This window comes from Micrasema longulum, unplaced genomic scaffold (assembly GCF_059751315.1).
Source record: "Micrasema longulum isolate JH-2025_06_02 unplaced genomic scaffold, ASM5975131v1 h1tg001128l, whole genome shotgun sequence".
In the NCBI taxonomy this organism is placed as follows: Eukaryota; Metazoa; Arthropoda; class Insecta; order Trichoptera; family Brachycentridae; genus Micrasema; species Micrasema longulum.
This window is the reverse complement of record NW_028278316.1, coordinates 182,242-195,340: the sequence shown is the minus strand read 5'-3', so window position 1 is coordinate 195,340 and position 13,099 is coordinate 182,242. Positions and strand designations below refer to the sequence as shown.

Here is a 13,099-nt window from a genome sequence, read left to right as displayed (position 1 = left end):
ATCCATTTGTTTATCAATAATAACCAAGACTGGTATTCCAAACGCTTTTGCGATCGTATTATCTCGTGTATTTACATACAAAATACACAATAAAAAATGTTTTCTCGTGCCGCAAGAGTGGTTTAGAATAGCACACTAGATAACCCCTAAGTCGCTCCCGCTTTGCCAGTGGCATATTATACTGCCATCTGTACTTTTCAATAGTCATGTAGAGGTTGTAGGTAAAGCAGGTCTCTATTTCTGTCGATTTTAGTGTTTCTGTCAGCCGCTGGCCGCTGACGGCGCTACTTAATAATGCCGGAAACAACACATATGTTTCCCAGCCTGTTCAGCGGTCAGCCATCTTTCGAAGGAAAATCATTTGTTTCGTGTGTTCAAAGTAAATTTCACAATTATAATTAATGTCAGAGCCACAGTCTTCGCTTTTATTAAAAAAGCAGTTGGCAGGTAAGTGAATGATCTAAAGAATTATAATTTTACTTCCCAAAACGATCTAGACTGACAACGACGGGAGAACCGCGAGTGACCCGAGAAGAAGGGTCGGTTCTAATTGTCCGCTTTCGTTTCTAGGACCGAAATAACGCGACAAAGAAAACGTGGTTTTTATCCAAACATTAAATTTGCATTTTAGTATTTTTGGAATATGTTGTATAGGCGCGGGTTTTTACTAAAATCAATATTTCAGTGCGTGCCCGCTCGGAATGTTTTCGGATTTCAACATGTCTTACGTGGGTTTATCTCGCGTAATAACGCAATATTTATGGCTGCGGTGGAAACAGTAAAAAATACGCTATTCATCGTCAAATGCGACCGAAAAATATTTTTCGTAAACCTTTGTTTAAAATTGTCGACAAACAAAATGGCATCGATTCGGCCGTCGCGCCGCGGAGTGTTTGTGTACCGACGGAATTTATTCACCGATTTCCGAATTCAATTGTAATAATTAATGTGCTGTATTTGGTTTTTTCCACTTCAGAATTGAATAAGAACCCCGTGGAAGGCTTCTCGGCCGGGCTGGTGGATGATAATGACATATACAGATGGGAGGTTCTCATCATCGGGCCTCCGGACACGCTGTAGTGAGTAGCATCCTTTTATTTTTGTGGATATTATTTATTTTTGGATACATGACTTTCCGTACATTTTCTCAGTGCGACTTCCTAATATTTCATGTTTTCAGAGGGTATTATTTTCAATTACATCTAGTTGTATATTGCTTTGTCTGTTTTCATAAAATCTCCAGTAACCATAAGCTGAAAACATATTTTTTACAGGTGAATTTTGAAACATAATTAATGTGAAAATAAACATAATCGCGATAAAGAATTGTAAATTAACAGTTTTTGCATGTTTTGTCAGTTTAAACCTTTTGATTATTGTTATAATATTTTTATTCTAGCCAAATTAGGCGAATAGTGCAATACCCAACCGGTCATATCAATAAGTACACGATTAGTATAGGTACCTACCTGCATAAAGAAAATATACAAATAAAACGTTAACTAAAGAGGATACCATATTTCAAGATAATAATAGCTCTAAAAGTAATTTTTAATTAGGTATATAACACATAAAACTACACAAAGATTCCACTGTGATCCATTTAAATTGTGATTTTATTTCGTAACAATAATTCTTCATGCCCTGAAAAATGCCGGAATGTTCCACTGAATTAAAAATGAATTGTTTTAATTAAAATTGTAAAAATGCTGCTTTTTGTAGAATGTCCCACCGGCAGACGTGTTCTGGATTGGCGTAGTTAAAATGGGTGACTTTTCCGAAAGCTTAACTTCCTTCCCGGTTCTTGGCAATCGTCCATGGACATGTGAACACGCGGCTTTAGATTATTATAAGGAGACGGCGCGCTTCGGTGACGAAAGAAACATTATTCATCGAGAACTTCTGTTGGAAAATCGTTGTTTACAAATAATATTTCCACTTGAGATTTCTCGCAATCGGGCATGTATAAAAACAACCGAAGGCGCTTACTTTTCAATGGATGTTTTTCCTTAATTCTCTTTTCCAAGAAAGTAAAGTAGTCTTTACAATTCAATATTGTCCTGTCCCAGCATCGGACTTATTGTCTTCATGTAAATGCGCACAGATAGGACAATAGGACATGAGCCACTTGCTCAGTGTGAATGTGTCGTTTCTTTTTATTGTTTAGTTTGTCTTCCGACAATTCCTATTCATCTCGGTATAAAAGAAATAATAATTTTTGCGAACTCGCTCGTAGCACACTCGGCACCTATTCATTTTCAGTGTTCCCTGTGTGAACTACGGACGAATCGTTGTATTATCCTGTCCTGCGCGATTGAGGCTGTTCACGGAACTGGGACAAGACAGTATTTTACTGTCTATTGTCTTGATGTAAACTCAGCTTAAACAAAAAAATATATTTGCATTCTTATGCTCGTTAAGAACCATGCTAGAAAATATAAATCAAGTTGTGGTAAAGTGGGGATGAAATCTCTCCATCTCCGATTTAAAGTCTGCGACAATACGATCACCTACATATATCAATTTTATGAACATAATGACTCCCCGCATTGGGAGTTCTCTACAATTTATTACTAAAATAAATGTACAAGGTTGTTTGTATTCTGCTTGCCTAGCTTATTAGATAGATTTTAAAATCAGAAATCGAATCCGGGGCACTGGAAATTGACTTTGTACACCATCGAGAGTTGTAGGAGGTATTTCGCGTCGGTGCAGAAGTGACACAACCCACTGATGGGTATAAATTGACTTAAACATTAGAAAGGGTCCATGCCATGCGTTTTATAAACTAGAAGTGATTGGACTCACTTTTTACCATTCATTAATAACTGGCACCGCTCACGCCATTACCAGTTTGTTCAGGGCTGAACTTTGAATGTGATTATCTCGGTTTCACATGTTTGTGGGTTTACACCACATCTGCGCTGATCGCCTCATATTGTGTAGTAATAATTATCCCGGTATTTCAGCGAGGGGGGCTTCTTCAAGGCGCACTTGCAGTTCCCCAAGGAGTACCCCCTGAGGCCGCCGAGGATGAAGTTTGTAACCGAGATCTGGCACCCGAACAGTGAGTATCGAACTCTAAACCGACCAAAACTATCTCAATGATAAGTTCCTTATATAGTCAGCCCCTGTTGAAATACGCACGGATCTCTGGGAAGACAGTTTCAGTTTTTCAATATTATTCAACCACAAAACTGACTATGAGATCTGCTTTACGATGTAATTTTTACTGTTATTTATAGTTTTTGTGTTATATTGTCACCACTATCATTTTTTAGGAGTTGATATTTAAAATGTTTCTTTTCATTTTTAATTGTGATGTTACTTGCCTCTTATTTTTTCTCAAATATTGTTTGAAACAGTGTATTGTGTATTCTTTTAGTTTTTGACATTATATAAATTGGGCGATACAATTAACAAGACGCCCGTCTTGTGGCAAAACGATGCATCTCAAAAAAGCTCAGACTGAGATGTGTTATAGCATTTTCAGAACTTTTGTATAACAGTACTGATCAAGTCGCAAATTGGCTAGGAAGCCTCGTAAAAAATAATCTTAAACATGCAAATATATGGCAAAACTATGCATCTATACAGATAAAAAGGTTAATTAATAAAAAAAACTTTATACACCTCCTGCAAAGTAATATATTTGGAAATAGGAGCATTTTACACAGGCCAGGTCGAAATGTAAGTATCGAGCTGTAAATGCAGGCTACGATTTTCATCCAACTAAATAAATAATATAATATTGCTTGCGTCATCGTATCGGGAGGGCTGTAGCTAATGCGTAATGTTTGCCGACAGTCGAGAAGAACGGAGACGTGTGTATCTCCATTCTGCACGAGCCCGGAGATGACAAGTGGGGATACGAGAAGGCGTCGGAGCGTTGGCTGCCCGTCCACACAGTGGAGACCATCCTCATCAGCGTCATCTCCATGCTCGCCGACCCCAACGACGAGAGCCCCGCCAATGTCGACGCGGCCGTGAGTACCTCCCTCTATATGCACCGGGGTGGCCAACTTTTGTTTATTGTACATTATTGTCACTTTGACTCTAACTAGGGTTAATAACCCCGTTCTAAAACATAAAAATAATATTAAAAAGGCGGCTACATAGACATAGATATAGTAAAAAAAACATTAAGAACATAAAAATTTGCTCAACGAACCTCCGATCTTTTGAACGCGCACGGCCTTTGCCACTAACTAACCACAACAGCAGAAACATGACAGGGTGTCACGTGGGTCTAAACTCAAGCGATTGATTGCAGAAAACATTGAACATGGCAGCCTTTGAAATGTTCCCATGTTCAATGTTTAGATAGGCGAGGAGTGTATGTTGAAGAGGATAAAAGTTTAGTACAGTTTTATTTGCAACAAATCACATATTTCACACCAGTCTCGTTATTTAATTGTTGCAAAACGTCCGCTCGCCAGTTGTCAAAGAAGAAAGGAAAGAGCATATTATAGAGAGAAGGTTTTTACTGTGAACATTTTTCATAGTCAAAAGATGGATTACAGCAATTTTACAGCGTAACAGGAAGTGTTAAATTTTTTAATTTTTTTAAAGAAAATATTTGCATTCTTATGATTTATTCAAAAATTTGTATTTTGGGGCCACTCAACGAGTTATAATTCACTATTAGAAAGTGGGAATCAAGTTAGGATAAAGTTGGTAACCTCGGACTCCCGATCTGCGAGTCCGCAACACTAGCCGCGGTACCGCAACCCGATTCAACTCATTACACCGTGTGATAGATCACTCATCAATCAGCGTTTCATTATCTGCATCCAGTGGTGCATAGGTCACTGCATTGGAGCAATTGGACTTTAGAAGTTAAGGTGATTAGTCTTAAGCTTCCGGTTCCAGTTTAGGGACTATGAATTATTGCTTTGTAAGAAAAAATTATTCATGTTGACCCTTCCAAGATTCGAACTTTACCAGTACTATGTTTTTCAACTTGACCGTACATTTAATTTAAAAATCTATTTTGCTACGCATGCGATGTAAGTACATATATAGGTAAATAAAAAACTGTCTCTCCGTAAGCTTAATTTTTGTTCTTCGTCTTCTCGCGATTGACAATCTTAGTCGCTACGATCGATCGGTTGGCCGCCGAAGGTACACCGCCCGGTACCATCTTCCCCACTCATGTCTCTCTTTCTCTCACCCTGTTGCAGAAGGAATGGAGGGAGCGGTATGCGGATTTCAAGAAGAAAGTCGCTCGCTGTGTTCGGAAAAGCCAAGAAGACTGTTTCTAAGGAGTGGTGTGTGTGCGCGGACTATATTGAAATTAACTCGGAGAACAAGTGATACGCATATATAAATATATAAAATGAAAAATAATTAACGAAACGAAGACAGTCTCCGACGCTAGTGTAAATTGTTGAAGTGGAAGTTGTAAATTATTTATTCTCCCGCGCTTGTCTGCCCCCCCCTCCCCGCTGTCCTCCTCTCTCTCTCCCCCTGTTCACCACTGTATCTGCTAGAAATGTATAAAGATTGTGCAAGTGTGGAATTATGAATGGATGCCGCTTTTATTTGATAACTAAAATATAGACCTAGGTTTACAATGTTAAGATAATGTACCGCTCCTTTTATTTGTCTGTCCCCATATTGTTCGTGGCCACATTTGTGATATTAAGTGTATTCTTAGAAAATCGCATTTAAAGAAAATGTTTCATTCTCAGACTCGATCATGTTTTTTAACATCCTATACGGACTGCATTATTTATATAAGTAAATTTTTTGTAAACATTTTTGAATTTTATTATTGGCTTACCTCCTCACCTCGTTTCCCCCCACCGCCGACCGACTAATCAAGCTCGTAATAACAATCCAATTTCATTGCTATAAATATGTAATATAGTGACAAACAATATAAATATAATTGGCAAATTTGCATCTAATACATATTATGATTTTTTTAAATATTGACACACAATAATGTTTATTTCATCAATTATTATTCGTTCCATGGCTAAGAAAAATAGTTCCTATCACTTTTAAGTTCGCCTTCGTCAACTTAAAATCATTAAAGGCACTACGCAGTTCGTATGTATTCACACATCTTCGCAATCGGAATCTGTGGCCAACATGGCGTGGTGCTGCCCCCAGCGCGACGGATCCATCGTGGCCTCGAGGCAGCGCTGGAACACCGCCCGCGTCCTCCGGACCCGGGTGCAGCTGGTCGGGGATCCGGGGATGGCGGACTCCTCCGGATCCTCTCGATTCGGTGCCGGCTGTTCCGCGTGAGCGGTTGTCTCGTCGGGCATTTCGATAAAGTTAAACAGGTGAGAATCTTCGTCCAAACACTTGGACAAATCTTCTTTATCTAAATGCGGCTTCTTAGCGGCGCTGGAATCGCGAAATCCATTAGTACTACTCCTCTTGGAGGTGTTTCTCTTCGCTTGTGTCGTAGAGGCCGTCTGCTGCGTCACGGAATCCGGAGACTCGGTGGCCATCACAAAATCGGCTTCAAACGTGGAATTATTGTCTATGGTAAATATGGCGGGTTTTCCCGTTATCTCAAACTGGAGAGAAATGGGCAAGTTAACAGCCTCGGCGAAGGACAGCACTGCGCGGAATTCCTTCATGGAAAATGTAATATTGGTGTCCACTCCCACCGAGTAATAGTCAAACTCCACCGGCTTCAAGGAAATTTGCGTGCGGATGATTTTGGATAAATCCGTCTGGTCCGCGTAGTTCCTGAGGAGGAAGGTCTGGGGATTCACTTCCACGGTCACCTTGTCCTCGGAAGTTTGGAAGTTACTCACCGCGTCCGACAGCACTCGGTGTTGGGCGGATAGCCTGTAAATAATATTTCACTGCATTACGGTAGTGTCTGCAAGTGAGGATGAATTCTTTATTATTTTAGAAGAAAAGTACATAAGAATCTATACTGTTTGTACCCTAATTTGTACATACTTTTTGTATCAGCAGTCAGATGTTTGCCCATGAAACATTTACAGGGTTAAATTTACGCAAAATATTGAAAACTAGGTATGTTGTTTGCGAAAGACAGTAAGTATTAATACAGACAAATAAATATCAAATGGTGATTATGCCAACTCAGTGTCCTTAGCAAGAAATCCAATATATCGATGAGATGGGTAAATTTATTAGAAGAATGGGAAGTTTTGACAATAAGTCCCGATATATCTTGCAGTTTGTCACCGGTAATTCATGAAATAGTCTTTACTTTTAATAACAAAGTGCGTACAGTAACGTAACAAGAGCGATCATTTTTAAAGATGTTTGTGATAATAAAAACAACCAAAGTAGACCTGTAAATCAAATATTGGAAAGAGGAAACAAACTACAAAGGAAATAAAATTGAGAAAGCGAGGTAGGTTTTTCGAGGAGAAAAAATTAAATCATGATGCACATTTTTGAGGAGGGAATATGAAAGTCTGAGCATTTATTTACAGGGCTTATAATCTGGTATTGCCGGTTTAAGTTATCACTGCAACCATTCTTCCCGAGTTTAAAGTCCATATTTCTTAAATTCTTCATTAGACGTCCTATTCCCCTCTCAAAATCTACATCTCTGTCAACTCTGTCATTCAAATGAGGAACTTCAGCCCTACGGGAAATTGTACACTAAAAATAATTTCTTATGCTCGGTAAAAATTAGAGCGTTAAATAGTAAGGCTGTTTCTTGAAAATGTAAAATGTAAGGGAAAAAATAAAATATTTTAATAAAAACAGACTACTTTGAACGACGTCACTAGTTCATATGAATTAACCAATGATAGTAGAGTTGTGAAAGATTTCCGGTTTAAACGAAGAGAAGAGTAATTTCAGAAATACAAAACTTTAAAAAAATCATAGCGCTATTAACAATACGATGCATCAAAATTTTGGCTTAGTTTAATAGTCTATTTAATTTTATTAAACTCCCCAGGGAGCTCCAGAGATTAAATTTAGTACACTGGTTTACAGTTATTTAGATGAAATATTGTCGAATACACAATTATTTTGTGATGGGAAATGACATACAACCCCCGTATGCCAAAAAATAAACGTACATATACATATAGCATTACGATGTAACAACTATACGACACTTGAATGCAGCCATTCTTGTGGTTTTCTTCAAAAATCTATTTTTTTTGATAATTCTAAATATGACACACGTCAGCATTGCTTTAAAGGGTGAAAAGAAAGACAAAAAGGAAATAAAGAAAATATGGAGAATATGCAATATGGTATTTTAGTTTATAGAATGTCAGGAGTGTGGAAATTCTGCTTTTTTGTGTTATAACTTTGCGAACTACTTATCTGTACTTCAGGCAGACGGATGCAAATCCAAACGTCAAATGTTCGACACAAGCCTAAAGAATCTATTTTCTCTAAGTGATTTCTAATAATTTATAACATTAATTTGTATATTCAATATCTAATACATTGGTTTATTCATTATAAGACTTACATTTCTTCAAAATCAATAGACGTGATCATAAACTGGATACGAAAATCGAAATGTTATTTTCTGGATTTGAATCCTTCTGCCTTTGAGGTACATATATATTATGTGGGTAGGTAATGTAAAGAAGACTGACCTGTTAGGTAACATGTCCTTGGAGTATTCCGCCCCCATCTGACGACAGTCCAGGATGGAGAGGAAATGCGTCCTGATGATGGCGTGCTTACAGCGTAACGTAAACACCAACTTGCAGTTGGAAGGGTCCAACTTTATTTCACATACCTCTACCTGCACAATACAATCCTAATAATAGTATATGGGTACACATTCTGTTAAAGGTATGCTAAGAATACTTAAAATAAATCAACGTAAGATATATACATAATTAGGACACATTATTTTTAATGTTAAGTTTGATATTTGATATAAGGCTTTCCAATTAATGAATAAAAAATATAAATATTTACACAAATTAGTTTCTCATAGGTAACTTTATGTTTATTTATTTGAAGCATTTTTTACGTGCCTTTAACAGATTATGTGTACAAAAAATAATCATATTTATACTGCAGTATTTTTTAGAAGATAAGATAGACACACATCAGTGCATCAGCAAAGACTGCCTGCCTATAACGAATAGTAATAATAAAGTTAAACGTTAGTTTTGAATATTATGTGAGTTAGAATCTTCCAGAAAGAAAGAAAAAAAAATCACTGATTATAAATTTGTTTAAACCACTTTAACGTATAACTCAAAAGTTAAAGTGGTGATACAAATGTATAAACAAATATGTAGTTCAAAATGTCATATACCACAAAGTGAAAAATGTTTTTGATGTTAAAAAAAATAATATGCAAAATCCATTAAATGATTTTTCTTTTTCGAGAGTATTTTTATTTCTCATTAAGATTACACAACTTTGTTTCAAAAAATAAATTTAAATATTTGTTCATAATAAAATTGCATATTTTTCCTTTTGTTATCAATAAAAAATAAGTAAAAAATCCATCTTCAAAAGGTACATTGTTTATATTATCTCCTTTTTTTTTAAATGCCGCTTAATGGATATTGCAGACGCAATGACGATATAATAACATTTACAAGATCAACGGTGAAGAATACCCAGGGCCCAAAATGGATTTTCAAAAACGAAAATGTGAATATTTATATAAAAATTTGCAGTATCTTTGTTGGTAACATCTAAATGAACATGTTAAGAAAATATATTCACATTTTCGCACGGAAAATTAGATTTATTTTATCAATTTAAGGTAACTCAGTTAATTTCCCATAGGTAAGTATTTAAAAAGTTTCAATCATAATTAAACGATTCCATTATGGATTTTGTGGCCAAATCTAAGAAAAAAACTAACTACGTACACAAAAAAAACTTAAATTAGAGGAATTGACCGGAGAATATGAGGGCTTTTTGCCTGTATCTTTTATTGTTTTCTTTCTTTAGTTGCATAAAATAATTTCTACTAATAAGAAAGAAAAGATGTTTAGTAATTAATTCTTGATGAAATTTAAACATTCTGTTCTACGAGAGATGTTTTTAGCACTTGCGCTTGTGCTTAAGCACGCACGCTAATTATTTTTAATGTACCGACGTCCTCTTCTGTACCCTACTTTTTGCAGAACAAAACGTGTTGTGCGTCGAACAGTTGGTTGTGAAGTCAGCTCTTTGCCTGTTTCACAAAACTAAAACTAGTGAACGAAGAACCAGATACACGAGATGTGCTCTAGCTGAAAATTATGTAACCCCAGCTGCAAGAACGAAGACGATATAGTCTTATCGCACTGAGAGTGTTTAGTCAGTTAAATAGTTCTTTGAAAACCACAAACAGCTTAAACACGTTTAAAGTCAATATAACCAAGCGGATTGCTGCACAGGACTACAAAAAAAGTTACATACTCCAGGCTATGCAGTGAATCCAACATAAAGATGTTTCTAATTTCTCCCTGATGTTTGTACACCTTTATTATTACTATATTCCATTGCAAACTAGCAAATTCACAATTTGTTAGCCTTCAAACACACTGTTGTCTAGTTGGGTGACAAATTGTGAATTGCAAATGTAAAAGAAATCTGTGCATATGTGAATTGTTAACTGTTTTTTTTATTAATTCTTTAAGGTTCTCTTGTCTTTAAGATATATAAATATGTATATCTGTAAAAATCAATCAATAAATAAAATAAATTCCATCTTGGCACACTTTCATCTTCAGGTAAGTCTTTCTCAGACTCCCCAGTTATCTGCATCCACCAACATTTACGTGGTAATCATCTTTTTGACTATATTAGATATTTTTTCAATAAATATGAAGCTCTTGAGAATACGGAAGCCTAGGCATTTACAGAGCTTATGATCCGTCATCAGATGGGTTTAGTAATCACTTTACACACTGCAACTTTCAAAACTCTGCCTATAGGTATTAGATATTCTGCCTATATAGGCACATATTCATGTATGACATTTATCAATTTTCAATGCAAGGTTTTAAATATTACATTTGCGTGCGTGTTGCCCATTATTAAAAAGAAAGTAGAAAAAAAACTAGCGACAAATGTTGTCGTAAAGGGGTAAGTGTTTTTATCTTACGCTGTCCGTTCACTTGGCATGCCTGACAAATTAAAAATAATGTTTGACCTGCTTGTCCATATGAGTGGGAGACTTGAACACTCCGAGAGCGGACTTCATGCTGATCTTGCAAAGCGCCGGCTCCGTGCTGCGGTGGTCGGGGCTGTAGAACGTGAAGAAAGCACGCGAGAACGTCACGCTGCAGTACACCGATTCCGAGCTGTTGATGCTCTTCAGCACCAAACCCTGCGGAGTTGGCTCCACGTACAGCTCATCCCCGATGCGGGCCATGGAGTGGATGGCCCTACCCAGGACTAAAAATGAGACATTAATTTCAAAGCATTGAAATAAAGTAAATACAATGTACATTCACTCGGTTCTGATGCTGCAAAACATAATTTTTTTATACCATAACGATAAAGTCTTTATAAAAAATCAACAACCGTAAACATTAAAAATGAGCAAGAAAAAAAAATCAAACGAATAAAACAGATACAATAAACTAGGGAGATTGATTTTAACATTAATAAACACATATCTCTTTCTGGAGGGTGGTAGAATAAGTACTCTAACCCTTCCCTTACTCTGCTGAAAAAATCGACACATTCCTGTGCTGTGTAGTCAATTCAAACGCAAAAATGAATTATATGAATTCAGAAGTAAAAAATAATTAAAATACAATCACAAAAAACATTTGCTAAAGCTCACAACGTGAGCGAGGTGTTCACCCTTAAGGAAGCCCTGTAGCAGAAGAGACTTTGTGAGAAATTAAGTAATAAGAGAACAGACGTAGCAAATTCCGCTGACAACTGTCATCAAGCGGAGGTGATACAGTTGGCTGGGCCATGTGCTGCGGATGCCTCCTGAGAGCCTTAACCACGCTTGCCTGATTATAGGGCATCAGGTTCTCGACGTCCTGGACGTGCACTGCTGACTGTTAGTCAGCAGTTTATGTCAGAACTACGGGATGAGAACCTGACTTGGGAGGACGCAAAGGAGTCGGCAGCCGATAGAGATGCATGAAAGCTTTGTGGATACCATATGGTCCGACTAGGGAGCGGACGTGGAATGATGATGTAGCAGTGGTGCAGGCTACTTTTCTACTGGCCTGCGTGACACGTGAAATTGTCTCTCTCGCTTGCGAATATATTTATAGCACCGAGAGTGAGACGAAAAGAGGGTTTGAGACTATTATAATACGGTGCTTATGTGCTTCATCACCGCGACAATGCGACATATAGGTAATTTTTTTATTATGTTGGTGATTTATCTCCGATATCTGATATCGTCACGCTTTTTCTGTGCCCAATAAGTATAAATTTTAACATAGAACGCTCATTTTATTTATAGAAAGTTATTAGGTGCAATGTGTATTAGCTACACATCTCAGAGAAGGGAGAGTTAAGCATAATGTAAGTACATTTTGAGTTTTTAGAAGAAAACTAACTTGTAATTGTATTAATTGAATATTTGCATAGCATTCTTTTTATAAATAGTTTCATCTGAAATCACTTGTAAGTTATTATTTTTATATTCTTACTGGGAAAAAATAATAATAAAAAAATAATCACAGCAGTGTTAATATAGAGTAGAAACCGTACAAACTTTTGACATTTAATCCTGGTATAATACACTTCATTTTTCAAGTAAGTTGATACTTCACTTCCATTATTTTATTTGTGAAATTGTGCTAAAACTTAAAATTATTTCAAATCTCTCTCCACCAGTAGTGTTTGCAATTTTAAAGTTTTTGACATTTTCATTTGACATTTGAAAATGTCTATGGCTTTCAAACTCATAGAAAAATAGCAACACTAATCTATATTTTTTTTTAGACCTTTTCAAAATGGGCTAAAATATAAATCTGGAAATAGATGTAAATGCAGAAATATAAATGAAATACTAATTTGAATCATATTTAATGTATTATGGTAGGCATGTTTATAAATGTACCGCTAAATATTTAAGACATAAAAAAACAACCATTAGCAAGATGAATTTTCCCTAGAAAAAAAAATGAATTTCACAAAACATAGGTGATAATCAGAATTATTTATAAAGTAAGTTAGTATTTTGTTTCAGGGT

General features: G+C 36.3%; 2 protein-coding genes across 2 annotated transcripts; one reads left to right on the top strand and one right to left on the bottom strand.

The window, feature by feature from the left end:
• Window positions 1-257: 257 nt before the first annotated feature.
• On the top strand, window positions 258-5,760 carry Ube2g1 (ubiquitin-conjugating enzyme E2G 1). Its single transcript, XM_088233588.1, has 5 exons — window positions 258-447; window positions 977-1,079; window positions 2,970-3,067; window positions 3,808-3,986; window positions 5,184-5,760. Exons 1-5 carry the CDS (start codon window positions 402-404, stop codon window positions 5,262-5,264), a joined length of 507 nt encoding a protein of 168 aa, XP_088089714.1. The 5' UTR covers window positions 258-401; the 3' UTR covers window positions 5,265-5,760.
• Window positions 5,761-5,845: 85 nt separating this feature from the next.
• Window positions 5,846-12,798, bottom strand: Rad9 (cell cycle checkpoint control protein Rad9). The gene is made up of 4 exons (XM_088233587.1): window positions 12,620-12,798; window positions 11,084-11,328; window positions 8,568-8,719; window positions 5,846-6,813 (listed from the first exon to the last, which is right to left on the bottom strand). The coding sequence occupies exons 1-4, from the start codon at window positions 12,651-12,653 to the stop codon at window positions 6,066-6,068; spliced, it is 1,179 nt and encodes a 392-aa protein (XP_088089713.1). The 5' UTR covers window positions 12,654-12,798; the 3' UTR covers window positions 5,846-6,065.
• Between the last annotated feature and the right edge of the window lie 301 nt (window positions 12,799-13,099).

Excerpts from the sequence above, each read along its gene's own strand:
- Ube2g1 (XM_088233588.1), top strand. The coding sequence starts at position 402 with ATGTCAGAGCCACAGTCTTCGCTTTTATTAAAAAAGCAGTTGGCAG. Across the intron at positions 448-976 it reads ATTAAAAAAGCAGTTGGCAG|AATTGAATAAGAACCCCGTG; the intron begins GTAAGTGAATGA and ends TTTCCACTTCAG. Across the intron at positions 3,987-5,183 it reads CCGCCAATGTCGACGCGGCC|AAGGAATGGAGGGAGCGGTA; the intron begins GTGAGTACCTCC and ends ACCCTGTTGCAG.
- Rad9 (XM_088233587.1), bottom strand. The coding sequence starts at position 12,653 with ATGAAGTGTATTATACCAGGATTAAATGTCAAAA. Across the intron at positions 11,329-12,619 it reads ACCAGGATTAAATGTCAAAA|TCCTGGGTAGGGCCATCCAC; the intron begins GTTTGTACGGTT and ends TCTCATTTTTAG. Across the intron at positions 6,814-8,567 it reads AAGGACATGTTACCTAACAG|GCTATCCGCCCAACACCGAG; the intron begins GTCAGTCTTCTT and ends TATTATTTACAG.